The following is a 19,272-nucleotide window of genomic DNA, read 5'->3' as shown; positions in this document are numbered from 1 at the left end:
GACATTGACCTAGTGACCTACTTTCACTTTTTTGAAGGTACAGGCTTCAAATTTGGACCACATGCATAATTTCGTGTTCCGAAATGAAATTTGACCTTGATTTTGACCCAGTGACCTACTTTCACATTTCTCAAGCTACAGCCTTCAAATTTGGACCACCTGCATGGTAATTGTACCGAAACAAACTTTGACCTTTACATCGACCTAGTGACCTACTTTCACATTTTTGAAGGTACAGGCTTCAAATTTGGACCACATGCATAGTTCTGTAATACGAAATAAAATTTGACCTTGATTTTGACCTAGTGACCTACTTTCACATTTCTCAAGCTACAGCCTTCAAATTTGGACCACATGCATGGTTTTGTGTACCGAAACAAACTTTGACCTTAAGATTGACCTAGTGACCTACTTTCACATTTTTGAAGGTACAGGCTTCAAATTTGGACCACATGCATAGTTTTGTATTCCGAAATAAAATTTGACCTTGATTTTGACCTAGTGACCTACTTTCACATTTCTCAAGCTACAGCCTTCAAATTTGGACCACTTGCATAGTTTTGTGTACGGAAATGAACTTTGACCTTAAGATTGACCTAGTGACCTACTTCCAGATTTCTGTAGCTATAGGCTTCAAATTTTGACCACATGAATAGGATTGTGTACCGAACCAAACTTTGACCTTGATATTGACCTAGTGACCTACGTTCACATTTTTGAAGGATCAGGCTTCAAATTTGGACCACATGCATAGATTTGTGTTGTGAAGTGAAATTTTACCTTGATTTTGACCTAGTGACCTACTTTCTCATTTCTCAAGCTACAGCCTTCAAATTTGGACCACTTGCATAGGTTTGTGTACCGAAATAAACTTTGACCTTAAGATTGACCTAGTGACCTACTTTCAAATTTCTCAAACTACTGTCTTCAAAATTGATGCACATGCATAGTTTTGTGTACAAAGAACTTTGTCCTTGAAATTGATCTAGTGACCTACTTTCACATTTCTCAAGTTACAGCTTTCGAATTTAGACCACATGCACAGTGTTGTGTACGGAAATGAAATTTGACCTTGAGCTAGTCAGTAAGTCTTGAAATTTGGAACACACAAAAATGACACATTGGTGGGCGCCAAGATCACTCTGTGATCTCTTGTTGTCTGTAATAAACCAGTGTGAAACAAGAGGAAATCTGTAATACAGCTCTGGTTAGTGATTTAAAGTGATTTTTTGCTTTATACTTTCCATAATAATTTTTCAGGAGACTGTTGCAATCCAGGTTGTAGATGGAGTTCTGGAGGACATCAGACTTGGGATGGAGGTAATATATTCCTGTGTTTTACAGTACTCTTAAGTACATAGACATCACTTAAATATCACAGTCAATATTGGGGTGTTTGCTGTTGGCTCAAATCATACTTTTTAGGGCTAACATTTGAATGATCCAAGGACCAGAATTTGGCTTCTTGCAAAATCCCATGAGCTTCTCAAATATTGAATGAATTGTCATTGAACATAGTCAGCTTACAGTTTGAGAATATTTTAAGTTCTGTAGATATAGAGTATTAAAAAAGAATGTGTAGAAACGGGCTTTAGAAAACTGGGGTGGTGTTTCATTTATTAGATCTTTGTATAAATATTCCAGTAAACATGGTCTTCATTTTTGACAGTCAGATTATTACCAGACTTGTACAAATTCATTAAATGAGCCGTGCCATAAGAAAACCAACATAGTGGGTGTGCGACCAGCATGGATCCAGACCAGCCTGCGCATCTGCGCAGTCTGGTCAGGCTCCATGCTGTTCGCTTTTAAAGCCTATTGGAATTGGAGAAACCGTTAGCGAGCAGCATGGATCCTGTATCCATGCTGGTCGCAAAGCCACTATGTTGGTTTTCCCATGGCACGGCTCAAATTTTAAAGATTAATCATCCATAGAAAAGCTTGGTTTGTTCCTTGAAATAAAACTGATTACATATGCATAAAGTCTCCTGTGAGATACTCTGAAGCTGTTTTTTCATAGGTTGTTCAAGAATAGAAATCAGTGTTATCCAGGCAAGTTAACCCTAAATATTTGAGTCTCCGCTTCATTTATGACAATATCTCAGATATTCAATTTATGTGATTTCAGATAAACCATCCAAAATATAACCAGAGGAGAGTGAGCTGTGCCAAATATCTTGGTGAACTATATAACTATAGAATGGTGGAATCTGCTGTCATATTTAAAACTCTTTATTCATTTATTACTTTTGGTGTATCAAATCAGGGTAAGTTATGGGAAGTGATGGAAGTATATATTCCTTAGTATTTTATCATTTATACCATTTTATTTTGTTTGCTTTTGTTGGTTTAAAGATATTTTTCAACAGTTTTTTGGTTGTATAATGTCTTACTATCAACCTGATCATTCTGGATTTTGTAGTAGTAGCAGCTTGTTTTCCACAAGTAAACGGCAGCTCAATCCATATGAACTAGGGAGTGGGAGGGGAGGATAACAAATGACTTCAGGCAAAGTGTCTTCTGTTCAATTGTCACGGCAAAAGTGTACTTGAGGTCTCTTTGGCTGAGTGTTTAAAGAAGCTGACTTCAAATCACATGGCCCTCACTGCCGTGGGTTCAAAACCTTGGGTAAAGAATTTTTTCTTGTGAAGATAGCTCTATCTGTTTTATGGGAAAGTCGATGGTTCTACCCAGGAGCCCACACTTGTTTATATTAATTCACAAAGGGTCACCTGGTTTCATCTTCCACTATTAAAAGCTGGAAAGTGAGCATATGAACTAAAATTGTGTCAGTGTGACATTTAACCCAACAAACATGTACCTCTCCCAAGGATCAAACTGCCAACTATAGTAGTGTTCTCGGTCTGCTGAGCTAAAATGATAAGCTCATTCTTATTCATATATTAGGGGTATTCAATAAGTACACTCAGTTTTTAGCTCACCTGTCACATAGTGACAGGGTGAGCTTTTGTGATCGCCCTTCGTCCGTCGTCCGTCGTCTGTCATCCGTCCACAATTTCTTGTCTGCACGATAGAGGTTTCATTTATAATTTTATTTTAACCAAACTTGCACACAACTTGTATCACCATAAGATCTTGGTTCCTTTCTTGAACTGGCCAGATCCCATTATGGGTTCCAGAGTTATGGCCCCTGAAAGGGCCAAAATTAGCTATTTTGACCTTGTCTGCACAATAGCAACTTTATTTATGATTTGATTTTTACTAAACTTGCACACAACTTGTATCACCATAAGATCTTGGTTCCTTTCTTGAACTGGCCAGATTCCATTATGGGTTTCAGAGTTATGGCCCCTGAAAGGGCCAAAATTAGCTATTTTGACCTTGTCTGCACAGTAGCAGCTTTATTTATGATTTGATTTTTACCAAACTGGCACACAACTTGTATCACCATAAGATCTTGGTTCCTTTCTTGAACTGGCCAGATTCCATTATGGGTTTCAGAGTTACGGCCCCTGAAAGGGCCAAAATTAGCTATTTTGACCTTGTCTGCACAATAGCAGCTTTATTTATGATTTGATTTTAACCAAGCTGGCATACAACTTGTATCACCATAAGATCTTGGTTCCTTTCTTGAACTGGCCAGATTCCATTATGGGTTTCAGAGTTATGGCCCCTGAAAGGGCCAAAATTAGCTATTTTGACCTTGTCTGCACAGTAGCAGCTTTATTTATGATTTGATTTTTACCAAACTGGCACACAACTTGTATCACCATAAGATCTTGGTTCCTTTCTTGAACTGGCCAGATTCCATTATGGGTTCCAGAGTTATGGCCCCTGAAAGGGCCAAAATTGGCTATTTTGACCTTGTCTGCACAGTAGCAGCTTTATTTATGATTTGATTTTTACCAAACTGGCACACAACTTGTATCACCATAAGATCTCGTTTCCTTTCTTGAACTGGCTAGATCCCATTATGGGTTCCAGAGTTATGGCCCTGAAAGGGCCAAAATTAGCTATTTTGACCTTGTCTGCACAATAGCAGCTTCATTTATGGTTCGATTTTAACCAAACTTGCACACAACTTGTATCACCACAAGATCTTCGTTCCTTTCTTGAACTGGCCAGATTTCTTCATGGGTTCCAGAGTTATGGCCCCTTAAAGGTCCAAAATTGACTATTTTGGCTTTTGCAGCCATATAGAGACTTCATTTATGGTTTTATTTTATACAAACTGCCAAAATAACTTCAACAACAATAATTCTTGGATTCCATGACAAATCAGATCCAAGCGTAGGTTCAGAGTTATTTTATATCTGATTACCTCCCCTGATTGTAATCAAAATGGATTTATATCAGTAAGTACTGATAGTACTTATTTGAAATTTCATTATTGTCATTAGTTGGACTGAGCCAATCAGGGTAGATAACTATGGACTGATTTTATGTCAAATTACCTCCCTTTATTTCAAATTAAAATGGGTATATCTCCGTAACTAATGAAGATACTGATCTGAAATGTCAACAGATGTATTTGGCAGATCCTTCTTTCTTCACTTACAATATTCTTTTTTTTTTTATTAATTCCCTTTTACGTTACTATAAATAGCCTATTTTTAGTAACTTTTTTATTATTGGCCGTAGGGAAAAACCGAGACCACTTTTCTGTGGTACAACATGGATGGTACCTCCAATTTGTAGGTGTATTTTGACATATCTGCCCCTTGTAAGATTTTTTTTTCTTTTTGGTTAAATATCTTTCCTTTGTTGTTACTGTCCTTTGGACTTAGAGATATTTTTTCTGAGGACCTTCTTGTCCTCAAGTGCAGTTATAACAGGTGAGCGATATAGGGCCATCATGGCCCTCTTGTTCTTAAAACCACCAAAATTGACAAAACTTTAAAATTTTGTACAGCAGGGTATGTCTACTTTATTTATAAAAAACAGTTGACATTTGTCAAAGGATGAGTGAAAACAAGTTTCAGTGGCATTTTCATGTAATGTTATCCTGCCAAATTTTTACTATTTTCTGATCTGGCAAAAGAATGTTTTCGTGATGCGTTCTCATAAAGCAAGATGATAATTGCCTGAAAATTAAGCTTTAGGTCAGTGACATTAGATAATAAAAGTGATGTCAGTAAAACGTATGGTATACCAATCAGCTGAAAATGAGCGTTGAACACAGATGAGCTGTAAAATCTAGTGTTAGGAAAGATCTAGGATCAAGACAATTGCTGTAAAACCTAAAGTTAGGAAAGATCTAGGATCAAGACAATTGCTGTAAAATTGAAGAAGACGTCCAGTCATGTGAAAATCGATGATGTTACTGTCAGAGCTGTCGAGTGCTGTTCAGAACTCCATTTCATCCAGTCTACAAGAATATTTTATAACCAGATTTTATTGATGTGTAGATGTAGAAATGCATTACATGCATTGGCAATTACTTTGAGAAGGCTTAGGTCATTGGCAATCTAAAAATATATTGGCAAATTATGTTTGCTGAGATATTTTTAAATTTCATTTTTAGCCTAATCTGTCTTTTCATTATGCTATTTGATAATGCATAAATCATTGCAAATTGTAAGGTATATATGTATATATGAGCCGTGCCATGAGAAAACCAACATAGTGGGTATGCGACCAGCATGGATCCAGACCAGCCTGCGAATCCCTGCAGTCTGGTCAGGATCCATGCTGTTCGCTTTTAAAGCCTACTGTAATTAGAGAAACCATTAGCGAACAGCATGGATCCTGACCAGACTGCGCGGATGCGCAGGCTGGTCTGGATCCATGCTGGTCGCAAACCCACTATGTTGGTTTTCTCATGGTGCGGCTCATATATAGATCATTAGATATATATTTCAGAAAATAATATATACATGTATATTTCAGAGAACGAGATATCAGTATTAGATCCTCCAGACCATCTGTTTAGGATCAGATCAGCTTGTGTTGTCTTAGAGACATGTGGACAGTATTTTGATAAAGGATCTAGTAAGAAGAAACTAGACTGTTTCCTAATCTATTTTCAGGTAAAATCAGTGTACATTTTAAAAGATATTGTAACATATAGAGGATATTACATGTTGAATTTATTAAACAAGTTGAATAAAATATAAAATGTGCGGATCTGACGAGCATTTTATCAGTTTAATTCAACGAGTTTAATAAATTCAGTGTGGAAAGTCACAAATGTAATATTCCTTTTATCACATGTTAGCTTGTCCTGCCGAAGCATAAAAAAATTCTACTTTCTTTTAAGTATTATAAACAAGTCAATTTGACCAACGTCTTCGATACTTTAAACGACATCGATGTCAAAGCTTTATTACATTAGAGTATTATCAAATTTATGTAATGGCTGTAATTCACTCCCGCAACGTTCAACATGTGATAAATTAAAATTAAGTCCAGTAATGATATCTTCCACTATACACTTTTGACACTTTTTCTTATAAATAGTAACATTTTATTGATTTAATTTTTTTTTTTTCCGTTTAGAAATGTTAAGATTTCCATTCTGTTGATTGAAATATTTATCTGGATATTCAAAACAATGATCCACATTTTTTGACAATATACTGATAGAATACATGTTATTTTCATTAGAGGTATTACTGGTACAAGAAGCATTCTCCCATTTGGAATGAGAATCGTCCATTTCCAATTGACATTGAAAACCTTATGCAGGACACACTTGAAGCTGTTCGACCAAAACTGAAAATGTTACAGAGTTTTGAGGAAGCTTGTAAGGCTTGTGAAGACTTGGAAAATGAATTTAAACCAAAAATAGGTAACTTCTCCAAAACTGATGATTGTAAAATTCCTGTCATTTGAAGCAAACAATTTTTGTCTGTTCAGTTAACTAAAAGTCAGTTCTCAGATTATTAGCAGTGTCAAGAGATATGTGTAAAAGACAAGATGCAAAATTTTATTCTATTTCAAACATGAGCACGAATATTTGTTATGTAACGCTGTTATCCAGAGTGAAGCTAAAATTATCCATCACAAGTTGAAGCTAGAATATACCGTTGATCAGATATATTTTTGAGCAATAGATAATTGTTTAGGTTGAAGTGAGGAAGTTAATCATTTAAAGGTCAATAGGAGAAGTAACAATCATTTAGTGGATACATATATGTGTTTGTCTTACCTTTAATCAGACACGGTGTAATACCATGGGCACTGACATGCCATTGTTATTGGCCTACTTTGCGATGCATGGCTCTATGGCTGTGTATGGGGTGCTCTGTGCTTCCGGGAAATCTGCCCTTACCTTTTAATTTTTAAGATATACATCCTTGAATTTGTGCATGTATATTGCAGGTTAATTCTGGATTTTTTTTACACATGTATGTATATTACAGCTGCCATATTACCTATAGTGGATGGTGAGGAAGGTGTAGTGAGTGAGACAGATGATGGAGGTCTGACTACCATACAGGAGTCAGATGAGATCAGTGATGCTAGTCAGAAAGATAAGAGAACATTTGAGGAAGATGAGAGTGAAAATAGCCAGAACAGTCCGAGTCAAAGTCAGAATGATCTTACAGGATCACAAAGTAGACAGGTATTTATAGAAGTAGGCTCGACTTTCTTCAAATTGAGATAGTTCTCATAATATTATTTTTCTTGTATACTGCAAACATTGAATATTTTGCATATTTAAAATGAAAGACATTGTTCTTCCTGTCTATGCTCTCATACAACAATACTGTTCTTCTACAATCAAAGTCTACCCATACACATTGTTTATAAATTGTATTCCAGTTGGTAAAGAAAAGCTCTGGACAAAGTAAATCCAAACAAAAATCACAATAGCTTTAAAATCACTGATATTGCTAAAAAAACAACGTTGTGTATTAGCAGAATAAATCCTTTAAAAAAAATTGTGAAATGATAAAGATTTAAAGAAAGTGCTGAAATGTGTAATGCTTTGACGATGAAAATTAATTGCTAAACATTCTTTCCTAAAATAACACACTAACTGAGGCACTTTTTCCGTTTATTAGCTCAACTATTCGAAATGTTTCGAGTTTGGAGTTTTTGTTGTTCCCTTTCCGTCCACATCCATGTCCGCATCATGAAAGATTTGCTGGTTTCTCTAAAACTACTTAGTCAGATGCTTTCAAACTTTCACACATTTATTCAGCATCATGATATGAGCCGTGCCATGAGAAAATCAACATAGTGGGTTTGCGACCAGCATGGATCCAGACCAGCCTGCGCATCCGCGCAGTCTGGTCAGGCTCCATGCTGTTCGCTTTTAAAGCCTATTGGAATTGAAGAAACTGTTAGCGAACAGCATGGAGCCTGACCAGACTGCGCGGATGCGCAGGCTGGTCTGGATCCATGCTGGTCGCACACCCACTATGTTGGTTTTCTCATGGCAGGGCTCATATGACCTCACAGCACAAGTTATGTGAATTTAGCTTTTATTTTCTCAGAATTTAGCCCCTTTTTAACTTAGAAATTCCGGTAAAGGTTTTGCATGTAAGCAGGTTTCTCAAAAACTAATGGGCCAAGTCGATGCCTTAAAAGTAAAAGGTCATAAGTGCTATATAATTTCTATAGACTTACCACGATATTTCTAAGCAGTCGAAATGTTTTCAGACTTCACACACATGTGTATCTCGATGTTCAAAATACTGTTGAACTTATATAAAATTAATCTAGTTTTAAACAATGAACCACTCCTCAGTTATGGAACATAATGACAATCTTAGTTTTTAGCCTAGGCAGTTTTAGTGCTGAGAGTAGTTTGCCTTCACTGGAATGGGGAAAAATCTTAGACTTGTTTAGGGAGTTTGAAAATCGTGTGACACCTGTGTTTAATTAAGAAATAATAAATCTGTTCCTATATTTTATCTGTTAATAAAATATGGGCAGGAGTTTGGATGCGTAATAATTAAATCACGAGTGCGCAGCACGAGTGATTTAATTATTCGCATCCAAACGACTGCCCATGTTTTATTAATTGATAAAATTATTGGAACAGATTTATTATTTCGATTCTAACAACGCAAATAATTCGCATTTTACAGTACTACATTTTCAGCGTAATATGTCATTCGGGTCATATGCTGTTACAATTTACCCCCTATGGTTAGAAAGTGTTGCATAGCCAATGGAACGTATATATATTTGTTTCTTTTTTATCAGAATTTTGAGAAGTATTTATAAATTAGTAATCTAACAGCTCGCAAACTAATTATGAACAGAATCATCAAAATAGGCGAGTTGACTCTGTATTACGAGTGACGAGATTAACTTTTATATGACGTCACATCATTATGACGTCATACTTTATGTCATACATTTATGACGTCACCGCTGAATCATAATTAAGCTAATTGAATTCGCTCGTAGAGATCAGAGCGTGTTTTACGGACCTACACATAGGTCAGTATGACTTTTTATTATATTTATGTTTTTGAAATGCTGTTTTCAACCGTTTGGCCCTGAAATAATTCGTATGTAATGGAACTGAAGTAGAATCTCTTATGTTACAATCATAGGGGGGTGAAATGTAACAGCCATCCATATTTTATTGTAGATTCATGTATAGGCGATTTCGCTATATGTTTATATAGCAATTGCTGCGGATCGTGTTAGAATACATATTCACAATTCAGTAGTGGTCTTAGGAATAAAACAACTGCGCATTATACATGGGTATATAAAGTATATTCTGAAAGCACTGTCCCCACTGTAAAAGTGAATCTGGAGATAAATTTCTGACTTGTTTATTGAACAGTGTAATGGAAACGGCCTGTTACCGTTTGTTTTAGTTAGAAATTATGAAAAAATCTAATTCCTTATAATGTATTAGTTAGAGATAACTGGATAGTTCTGAATTATTTATCTCCCAGAATGTTCTGTGTTGTAACGGTTGTACAGTGAAAACCCAAAAATACATGCAGATGAGGCATCAATATTCAGTGTTATGTTAACAGTTGGGATGGTTGCATGTTTTGTTACAAAATATTTGTCTTCCAATGCATGTGAAAGTAGGCGGATGTAAAGCGCCTTTGAACATGTTTATCATGAAAAGGGCACTATATTATAATATACAGGATGATGGGCATACTGGGTCAGAAGGTGAAGATGAGTATGAAGCTGATGCTGATGATGAGTATATAGACACAGACCATGACTTAGACGATGATCAGGTAACCATAATGTTAATTAGTTTTAATTGAAGGGCATCATCTCAGTCTCATCAATTATGATTATTCCACAAAACTTGATTATTTGGGCATGAAAAAAGCAACAACATATCTTGGCATACTGCTTGATTTCAAAATAATTATGTTATAAATTTGTAATGGATATTAGCTAGCAAACACATTTATGACTGAATAATTTTAGAATTAAATATTTTATATTAAAAATTTATAATGTTCCTTTGATGGTTCTCGTTAGATTCCTTCTTATCTAGGTCATCCATGCAAACTTATGGTTGCCATGGCAATCAAAAGGGAAAAAAATCTCACAGATGTTCCAATGGTGACATTCTGCCAAAGTCCTTCAGACATGACCAAATTCCTTAATAGTTATTTTGATTAGTTTGAAAACATGACTGCCATGATTCTCAATGTGGCTTTTTAGAAACTTCTTTTTCTTGGGAACTGCTGGTGCTATTCTAACTTTTACCCTGCCAAATTTCTAAAATGGACTTGTCGATCATTTTATTTGGACAGTACTTATTATTATTCAGAGGGGTGTTCACTTAAAATTGAAAGACTGAATAGCAAACAGTACAGGCCAAGATAGCCTTCACTTACATGCAGGCTGATCTTGGTCTGCACTAGTTGCGAAGTCAGAATCACTTGCCGCCAGCAGACTAAAGGCTAAAATAGTTTCACACAAATATTTCTTGGATGGCCTTCGACCAATCTTCTTCAGATCATTCATTTATGTTAAAAGAAATGACCAGAAGGGCTAGAGCACTGGGTTGAACAATCTAGGGCCATAATTGTCCTATAATGATAATTATCTACAAGGGGACTAACTTGTCAGACTTCAGGCTAGGTACATAGTCATTAAAGAACTACTACTTGTTTGTTTTTTCAGGTGATAGTGAAATCAAATATGAAACGTGTAGAATGTCAGGAAGATGATGATTTTATGGCAGCATTTGATAAGATGTTAGAAGACACATCCAAGGCAAGAAACAATGAATCTATTAAAGTCCCCCAGTTTGACGTCCCAGTACCAGTCAATTTGAAAGGCAGCAAGAAAAAGTTTGGTTAGTTTTATTTCATAATTTTACAGGACTTGGTGTTCATCTATTTTAATGAATCAAGCAGCCAAAATGTGTAACTTAATTAATAATTTAGTACACACATGCTCACAGTGTGATAGCAGTAGATGAAAATCATGAACATTTTCTGTTGAAAATCATACTTTCAAGTATAGTTCACTATGTCCTGATTGGTATTGAGCTTCCTGTCAAATTCATTTTAATTGTATTAGAACATTGTAGAGTCTCAGTACAGTGTTTAGTAAAATCGTAGATACTCACTCAAACTTTGAATATCTTTGTTTATACATAGTTTATCTGACATGGAAAAAGAAGAAAGGTAGTGAAAAACACAAAACAAATGTGAAACCCATGTTGATTTAGTACGTGATTTTAAATGCGTTTCAGATGCTTTTTTTTAGCTCACCTTAAATGGTTCAGCTTGACTGTTAAGGGCCGGCAAGAGCTAAAACAGAAAAACCTTAAAACAGCTTCTGTACATTAATGGCTTGATGGGTATCCATCAAACTTGGTCTGTAGCATCATTATATGGTCTTCTCCAAGTTTTTTTTTTACAAAATTTGGGACTAAGCCCCTTTGCTAGAGCTAAGAAAGGAAAAACCTTTAAACAACTTCTCATGAATTGCATAATAGATCTTCATCAAACTTGGTATGTAGCATTAAGTCCTCTCTCAGATTTGTTCAAATCGGGGCACTTGGCCCCTTTTAGGGACTGCTAGAGCTAAGAAAAGGAATACCTTAAAACAACCTTTTCATGAAGTGCTTGATGGATCTTCATCAAACGTGGTCTTTAGCATTCTGATTAAGAGGGGACACTATAGCTAAAAGTAGAAATATCTTTAGATGACTTTTCCCTTGAACTGCTTGGCCAAGCTTGATTTCACTTGGTCAGTAGCATCCTTGTACGATCAACATTCAAATTTGTTCAGATGGGGCCACTTGACCTGTTTTTGTGCTTTTTAGCTTGACTATACGAAGTATGTAGAGCTCTCCTACTCGACCCGGCGTCGGCGTCCTTCCGCATCCGCACTTTGGTTAAAGTTTTGATGCACTTTCTCTTTATCTTTGTTATTACTTGATGGATTTGCTTCAAACTTAAAACAGTTGTTCCCCATCATCACCCACATCATATGGCACAAGGGTCATAACTCTGGCACCAATTTTTCATGAATTGTCCCCCCTTTTTACTTAGAATTTCAGGTTAAAGTTTTGGTGCACTTTCATTTTATCTCTGTTATTACTAAATGGATTTGGTTCAAACTTAAAACAGTTGTTCCACATCATCACCCACATCATATGACACAAGGTCCATAACTCAGGCACCAATTTTTCATGAATTATGCCCCCTTTTTACTTAGAATTTTATGTTAATTTTGATGCATTTTCACTACATCTCTGTTATTTCACAAGGGATTTGATTCAAACTTAAAATAAATGTTCATCATCACCACCTACATCATTTGAAACAAGGGCCATAACTGTGACACCTGTTTTTTATGAGTTATCCCCCTTTTGTACTTAAAATTTCAGGTTAAAATTTTGATGCACTTTCACTTTATCTCTGTTATTACCAAATGGATTTGATTCAAACTTAGAATTTGTACTACATCATCATCCACATCATTTGATATAAGGGCCGTAACTCTTCCCCCAATAATTCATGAATTATGCCCCTTTTTAATTAGAATTTCAGGTTAATTGTGCTGCACTTTCACTATATCTTTGTCATTACTTAATGAATTTGATTAAAACTTAAACTAGTTTTTCCAGATCCTCATCCTCATCATATGGCACAAGGTCAGTGACTCTGGCACAATTGTTTTATGATTTATATCCCCTTTTTACTTAGAATTAGTTTAATTTTGATGCTTTTTATATCTCTGCTGTTACTAAATGGATTTAATCAAACTTAAAATGGTTGTTCCAGATCATCACTCACATCATACAACACAAGTTTGATAATGCCGGCACCAGTACATTCTGAGTTATGCCCTCTTTTTACTAATAGAATTTCCAGTTCAAGTTGCGATGCACTTTTGCTGTATCTCCAGTATTACTAAATAGATTTGATTAAAACTTAAAATAGTTGTTCTGAATTATTAGCCGCATGATATGACACATGGTGCATTACTTTTGCAGAAGTTTTCCATGAATTATGTTCCTTTTATACTGATTTTATTTTTTGAGACTTAAGCTATTGTCCAATATCTTCATCCACATTTGAGTCATTAAACACTCCAGTGACAGCTCCAGCTTCCTCAGATGTACCCAGTGTCACTATCCAGCATCGAAATAGTCAAGCGCGCTGTCTCCTGTGACAGCTCTTGTTTTTATACTAAGCACAATTGATGCCATTCATTGGTTTGTGGTACATATATTAAAATCAAATAGTCAAGGTCAGATGGGTGACTTAGTGCCTCTATGGCCTGCTTGTTTTGGAAACATTTATTTTTATGTTTATGTCGGTCAGGTTGGAATATTTTATGTTGCTGACACAAATTTAAGATAACTTAATTTTTCCAGAAAATATTAATGTAAACTGCTTAGAAGTTTTTAGATATCTGTATATGTGTGTATTTTTTATCTTTTATCTTCTTTCTTATTCTCAGTTCATTAATTTTCTTGTATAATTTGATAAGTGATGATACAATTTCAGAGTTGAATCCAGAGCCAATGCAAGACAACACTATCAAGTTTACTCTTATAACTAAGAGAGGGAACAAACAACAGGTAAATAGGGCTAATAACTAGGAGAGGGAACAAATAACTGATAGTATAGGGTATATAACTAGGAGAGGTAACAGACAACTGATAAATAGGGCTGATAACTAGGAGTGGTAAATAGGGATGATGACTAGGAGAGGGAACAGACAACTGTTAAGTACGGATGCTAAATAGCAGAGGGAACAGACAACTGATAAATAGAGATGATAACTAGGAGAGGGAACTAACAACTGGTAAATAGGGATGATAACTAGGAGAGGTAACATACACCTGGTAAATAGGGCTGATAGCTAGGAGAGGGAACTAACAACTGTTAAATAGGGATGATAACTAGGAGAGGGAACAGACAACTGTTAAATAGGGCTGATAACTAGGTGTTGGAACAGACAGCTGGTAAATAGGGATGATAACTAGGATAGAGAACAAACAACTGATAAATAGGGATGATAACTAGGAGTGAGAACAGACAGCTGGTAAATAGGGCTGATAACTAGGAGAGGGAACAGACAACTGTTAAATAGGCCTGATAGTTAGGAGACGGAACAGACAGACAACTGGTAAATAGGGATGATAATTAGGAGAGGGAACAGACAACTGTTAAATAGGGATGATAATTAGGAGAGGGAACAGACAGACAATTGGTAAATAGGGATGATAACTAGGAGGAGAGAGAACAGACAACTGGTAAATAGGGATGATAACTAGATTAGGGAACAGACAACTGGTAAATAGGGATGATAACTAGGAGGGGGAATAGACAACTGGTAACAGACAACTGGTAAATAGGGATGATAACTAGGAGAGGGAATAGACAACTGGTAAATAGGGATGATAATTAGGAGAGGGAACAGACAACTGGTAAATAGGGATGATAATTAGGAGAGGGAACAGACAACTAGTAAATACGGATGATAATTAGGAGAGGGAACAGACAGACAACTGATAAATAGGGATGATAATTAGGAGAGAGAACAGACAACTGGTAAATAGGGATGATAACTAGGAGAGGGAACAGACAGACAACTGGTAAATAGGGATGATAACTAGGAGAGGGAACAGACAGACAACTGGTAAATAGGGATGATAACTAGGAGAGGGAACAGACAACTGATAGATAGGGATGATAACTAGGAGTGGGAACAAATGACTGTTAAATAAGGATGATAAATAGGAGAGGGAACAGACAACTGGTAAATAGGGATGATAACTAGGAGAGGGAACAGACAACTGGTAAATAGGGATGATAACTAGGAGAGGGAACAGACAACTGGTAAATAGGGATGATAACTAGGAGAGGGAACAGACAGACAACTGGTAAATAGGGATGATAACTAGGAGTGGGAACAGATAGCTGGTAAAATGGGCTGATAACTAGTAGAGGGAACAGACAACTGTTAAATAGGGATGGTAACTAGGAGAGGGGACAGACAACTGGTAAATAGGGATGATAACTAGGAGAGGGAACAGACAGACAACTGTTAAATAGGGATGGTAAGTAGTTGAGGGAACAGACAACTGTTAAATAGGGATGGTAACTAGGAGAGGGAACAGACAGACAACTGGTAAATAGGGATGATAACTAGGAGAGGGAACAGACAACTGGTAAATAGGGATGATAACTAGGAGAGGGAACAGACAGACAACTGGTAAATAGGGATGATAACTAGGAGAGGGAACAGACAGACAACTGGTAAATAGGGATGATAACTAGGAGTGGGAACAGACAGCTGGTAAAATGGGCTGATAACTAGTAGAGGGAACAGACAACTGTTAAATAGGGATGGTAACTAGGAGAGGGAACAGACAACTGGTAAATAGGGATGATAACTAGGAGAGGGAACAGACAGACAACTGGTAAATAGGGATGATAACTAGGAGAGGGAACAGACAGACAACTGGTAAATAGGGATGATAACTAGGAGAGGGAACAGACAACTGGTAAATAGGGATGATAACTAGGAGAGGGAATAGACAACTGATAAATAGGGATGATAACTAGGAGAGGGAACAGACAACTGATAAATAGGGATGATAACTAGGAGAGGGAACAGACAACTGATAGATAGGGATGATAACTAGGAGTGGGAACAAATAACTGTTAAATAGGGATGATAACTAGGAGAGGGAACAGACAACTGGTAAATAGGGATGATAACTAGGAGAGGGAACAGACAGACAACTGGTAAATAAAGATGATAACTAGGAGAGGGAACAGACAACTGGTAAATAGGGATGATAACTAGGAGAGGGAACAGACAGCTGGTAAAAAGGGCTGATAACTAGTAGAGGGAACAGACAAATATTAAATAGGGATGGTAACTAGGAGAGGGAACAGACAACTGGTAAATAGGGATGATAACTAGGAGAGGGAACAGACAACTGGTAAATAGGGATGTTAACTAGGAGAGGGAACAGACAAATAACTGATAAATAGGGATGATAACTAGGAGAGGGAACAGACAAATAACTGGTAAATAGGGATGACAACTAGGAGAGGGAACAAACAACTGGTAAATAGGGATGATAACTAGGAGAGGGAACAGACAACTGTTAAATAGGGATGATAACTAGGAGAGGGAACAGACAAATAACTGGTAAATAGGGATGATAACTAGGAGAGGGAACAGACAACTGTTAAACAGGGATGATAACTAGGACATGGAACAAACAGCCGATAAAGTAGGGCTGATAACTAGGCAAGGGAACAAACAACTGTTAAATAGATCTGTTAACTATGAGAGGGAACAAACAACTGATCAATAGGGCTGATAACGAGGTAAGGGTTCAAACAATTGATAAAATAGGACTGAATGTGGGCTTAATTCCCAAACAGGAATATTGTTACATTCGTGCATCAAAGTTGTATGTCGGGATGTTTTCTGAGTTGATTTTAGGAGGAAAACATGCAGTTAGGATAGTATACACATGCTGCATATTTCAAGATTGAATGATAACAATGTCTTGATGAATCAGCAAACTTATTCCTGTTATTACATTGTCTATGTAAGATTATGAAATTCCAACAGACACATTTAAGTTATAAGAAGGCAAGATGTTGTTTAACAATAGACAGGCACATTTTCCAAATTTATTGACAGTTTCTACAGAATGAAACAGTTTATATTATGAAATTGCGTTATGTTTGTGATATTGTTAAATTGATATTGGCTAAAAGTTTGATAGTGATCAGTCTCATGTAGAGATTTGAGAATGATGGTGTAATTGTATAGAAATAAAATCTGGTTAGAATCTTTATATGACATGTAAAGTAGACTAAGATCATTGACTAAGACCATAGTGTATGTATATTTCAGTTCTCAGATCTCAATGTCCCAGTTACAGCAGAGTTTGCTACAAAGTTTAAGGAGAGGGAAGAGGTATGTCTGTATTGGTTATTACTTTCTTCTGTCCATTGCATTGATATTTTACTAGGGTCATTCAAGAACTACTGCGTTTTTATCTACCTTCTCTCTAATGGGGTTTCTCTTGCATTGCCACTTTGGTTTGCAAGATCCACACCATTCTAAAGGTCTACAAGGATGGCAGTAGGATCTTTCTTGATGTTTGCTTGATTACACAGTCAAACCAGCATCGGTGATAGGTCCAAGGTCCTCTGGGTTTAGTAGGATATTTTTTAACTTTTTAAGATAATTTAATGGCCAAAAATGTTATTTTTCCCTGTGTTGAAATTAGAGAAAATTAACTACTGTATTCCCACACTGTAGTTCTTTATAATGATGTGTAGTATCAGTGGTATTACGCATTAAAGAGAAATCAGGGAAGCACTTTTTTATAGCAAAAACCAGTAGTGAGATTGATTATGTCAGACAGTTAAATGCATCCATTATGTTTTATGAAACACAAGCTAATAGTTAAGCATTTTACATTTTAATGTTTTTCTATGGCTAGAACTGTAATTGACATACGTAGATTGAGTCATAAATCCATCACTAGGCTGTAAATATAGATCAATTCAGATCATTCATATTTATGGTAAAAATAGTATTATATAACAAAGGTTTTATGATTTCAGGCAGAGCGTGTGGAGAAGGAACGTATGAAACAGGTAGTTCTAGATATACATGAACGACAAGAGGAAGAGGATTATCAAGGTATATATAAAACCATTTATCACATGTTTGACGTCGCGGGAGTGTAATAAAGCCATTAAATAAAAATGATAATACACTAGTGTAATAAAGCTTTGACGTCGATGTCATTTATAGTATAGGCGACGTCGGTCAAATTGTCTTGTTTATATAGTAAAAGAAAGTCGATTTTTTGATGTTTCGACAAGAAAGGCTAACATGTGATAAAAAGAATATTACATTTGCGACTTTCCACATTGAATTTATTAAACTCGTTAAATAAAATTGATAAAATGCTCGGCAGAGCCTCGCATTTTATCATTTTATTCAACTCGTTTAATAAATTCAATATGAAAAGACACTCATGTAATATCCTCTATGTTCTATTGTTTGATTCACATTTTCCATAACAAGGTTTTTCTTTGAATTCTGCTTGAATGCAAGACCAAATCATTGAGATTATACAACATCTAAAAAACTCCATGGATGGTAGTAGGAACTATATAAATGTTCAAAATAACTTGATTGAATTGATGTTCATCATCAAAACAAATTTGGATTGGTCATTGAAAATTTCAGCCATTTTGTACACCAAAAGCAAGATTTTGAAACTTTTCATGGACCAGAAGATAAAGCTGATGCCAGTTGATACACATTAGACTGTACTTAACTTTTGTGTGCTCTTTTTTCACAGAAATGTTAGCTTCACTGAACCGTCCAATGTTGGTCAACAACAACCGAGAGAGACGTGTTCGGTACCAACATCCTAAGGGTGCGCCAGATGCTGATGAAATATTTGGATCCAAGTAAGTTTTGTTTCACTAACCATCCTACACTAATATAGCTTTAAAAATGGCTTTAAAAGGGAAGAAGAACATTCTTTTGCAATTGTAAGTGTCCACATCTTTCTAGTTACAAAGTTGAGTCATTCTTCATGGTTAAAAAAGATATGTTTGCATTACTATAAACAGTAACTGAATATTTCAGTTTGTAAACATTTATTATGCCCCCGAAGGTTGCACTGTCTGTCCATCTGTTCGTCCGAATTTTTGTCCGGGCTGTAACTCTGCCATCCATGAAGGGATTTTGAAATAACTTAGCATAAATGTTACCATAATGAGATGACATGTCATGCGCAAGACACAGACCCCTAGCTCCAAGGTCAAGGTCACACTTAGAAGTCAAATGTTAACAGGTGTCCGGTTCATAACTCTGCCATTCATCAAGGGATTTTGA

General features: G+C 36.1%; 1 protein-coding gene across 2 annotated transcripts in view; it reads left to right on the top strand.

The window, feature by feature from the left end:
• LOC123530514 (regulator of nonsense transcripts 2-like) overlaps window positions 1–19,272 on the top strand; it is a 91,631-nt gene that overhangs the window by 67,270 nt on the left and 5,089 nt on the right. For both annotated transcript variants that reach the window (XM_053521199.1, XM_053521198.1), the window contains 11 exons: window positions 1,261–1,320; window positions 2,129–2,267; window positions 5,851–5,990; window positions 6,568–6,751; window positions 7,326–7,528; window positions 10,035–10,130; window positions 11,035–11,209; window positions 13,881–13,954; window positions 17,263–17,325; window positions 17,982–18,060; window positions 18,731–18,842. In XM_053521199.1, coding sequence (XP_053377174.1) covers window positions 1,261–1,320; window positions 2,129–2,267; window positions 5,851–5,990; window positions 6,568–6,751; window positions 7,326–7,528; window positions 10,035–10,130; window positions 11,035–11,209; window positions 13,881–13,954; window positions 17,263–17,325; window positions 17,982–18,060; window positions 18,731–18,842 — 1,325 coding nt within the window. The remainder of the gene's footprint in view (window positions 1–1,260; window positions 1,321–2,128; window positions 2,268–5,850; window positions 5,991–6,567; window positions 6,752–7,325; window positions 7,529–10,034; window positions 10,131–11,034; window positions 11,210–13,880; window positions 13,955–17,262; window positions 17,326–17,981; window positions 18,061–18,730; window positions 18,843–19,272) is intronic.

The sequence above is a fragment of the Mercenaria mercenaria genome, chromosome 13, assembly GCF_021730395.1.
Source record: "Mercenaria mercenaria strain notata chromosome 13, MADL_Memer_1, whole genome shotgun sequence".
Taxonomy (NCBI): domain Eukaryota; kingdom Metazoa; phylum Mollusca; class Bivalvia; order Venerida; family Veneridae; genus Mercenaria; species Mercenaria mercenaria.
Note: the sequence above shows the minus strand (reverse complement) of the source record. Positions and strands in the feature narration are given on the sequence as shown.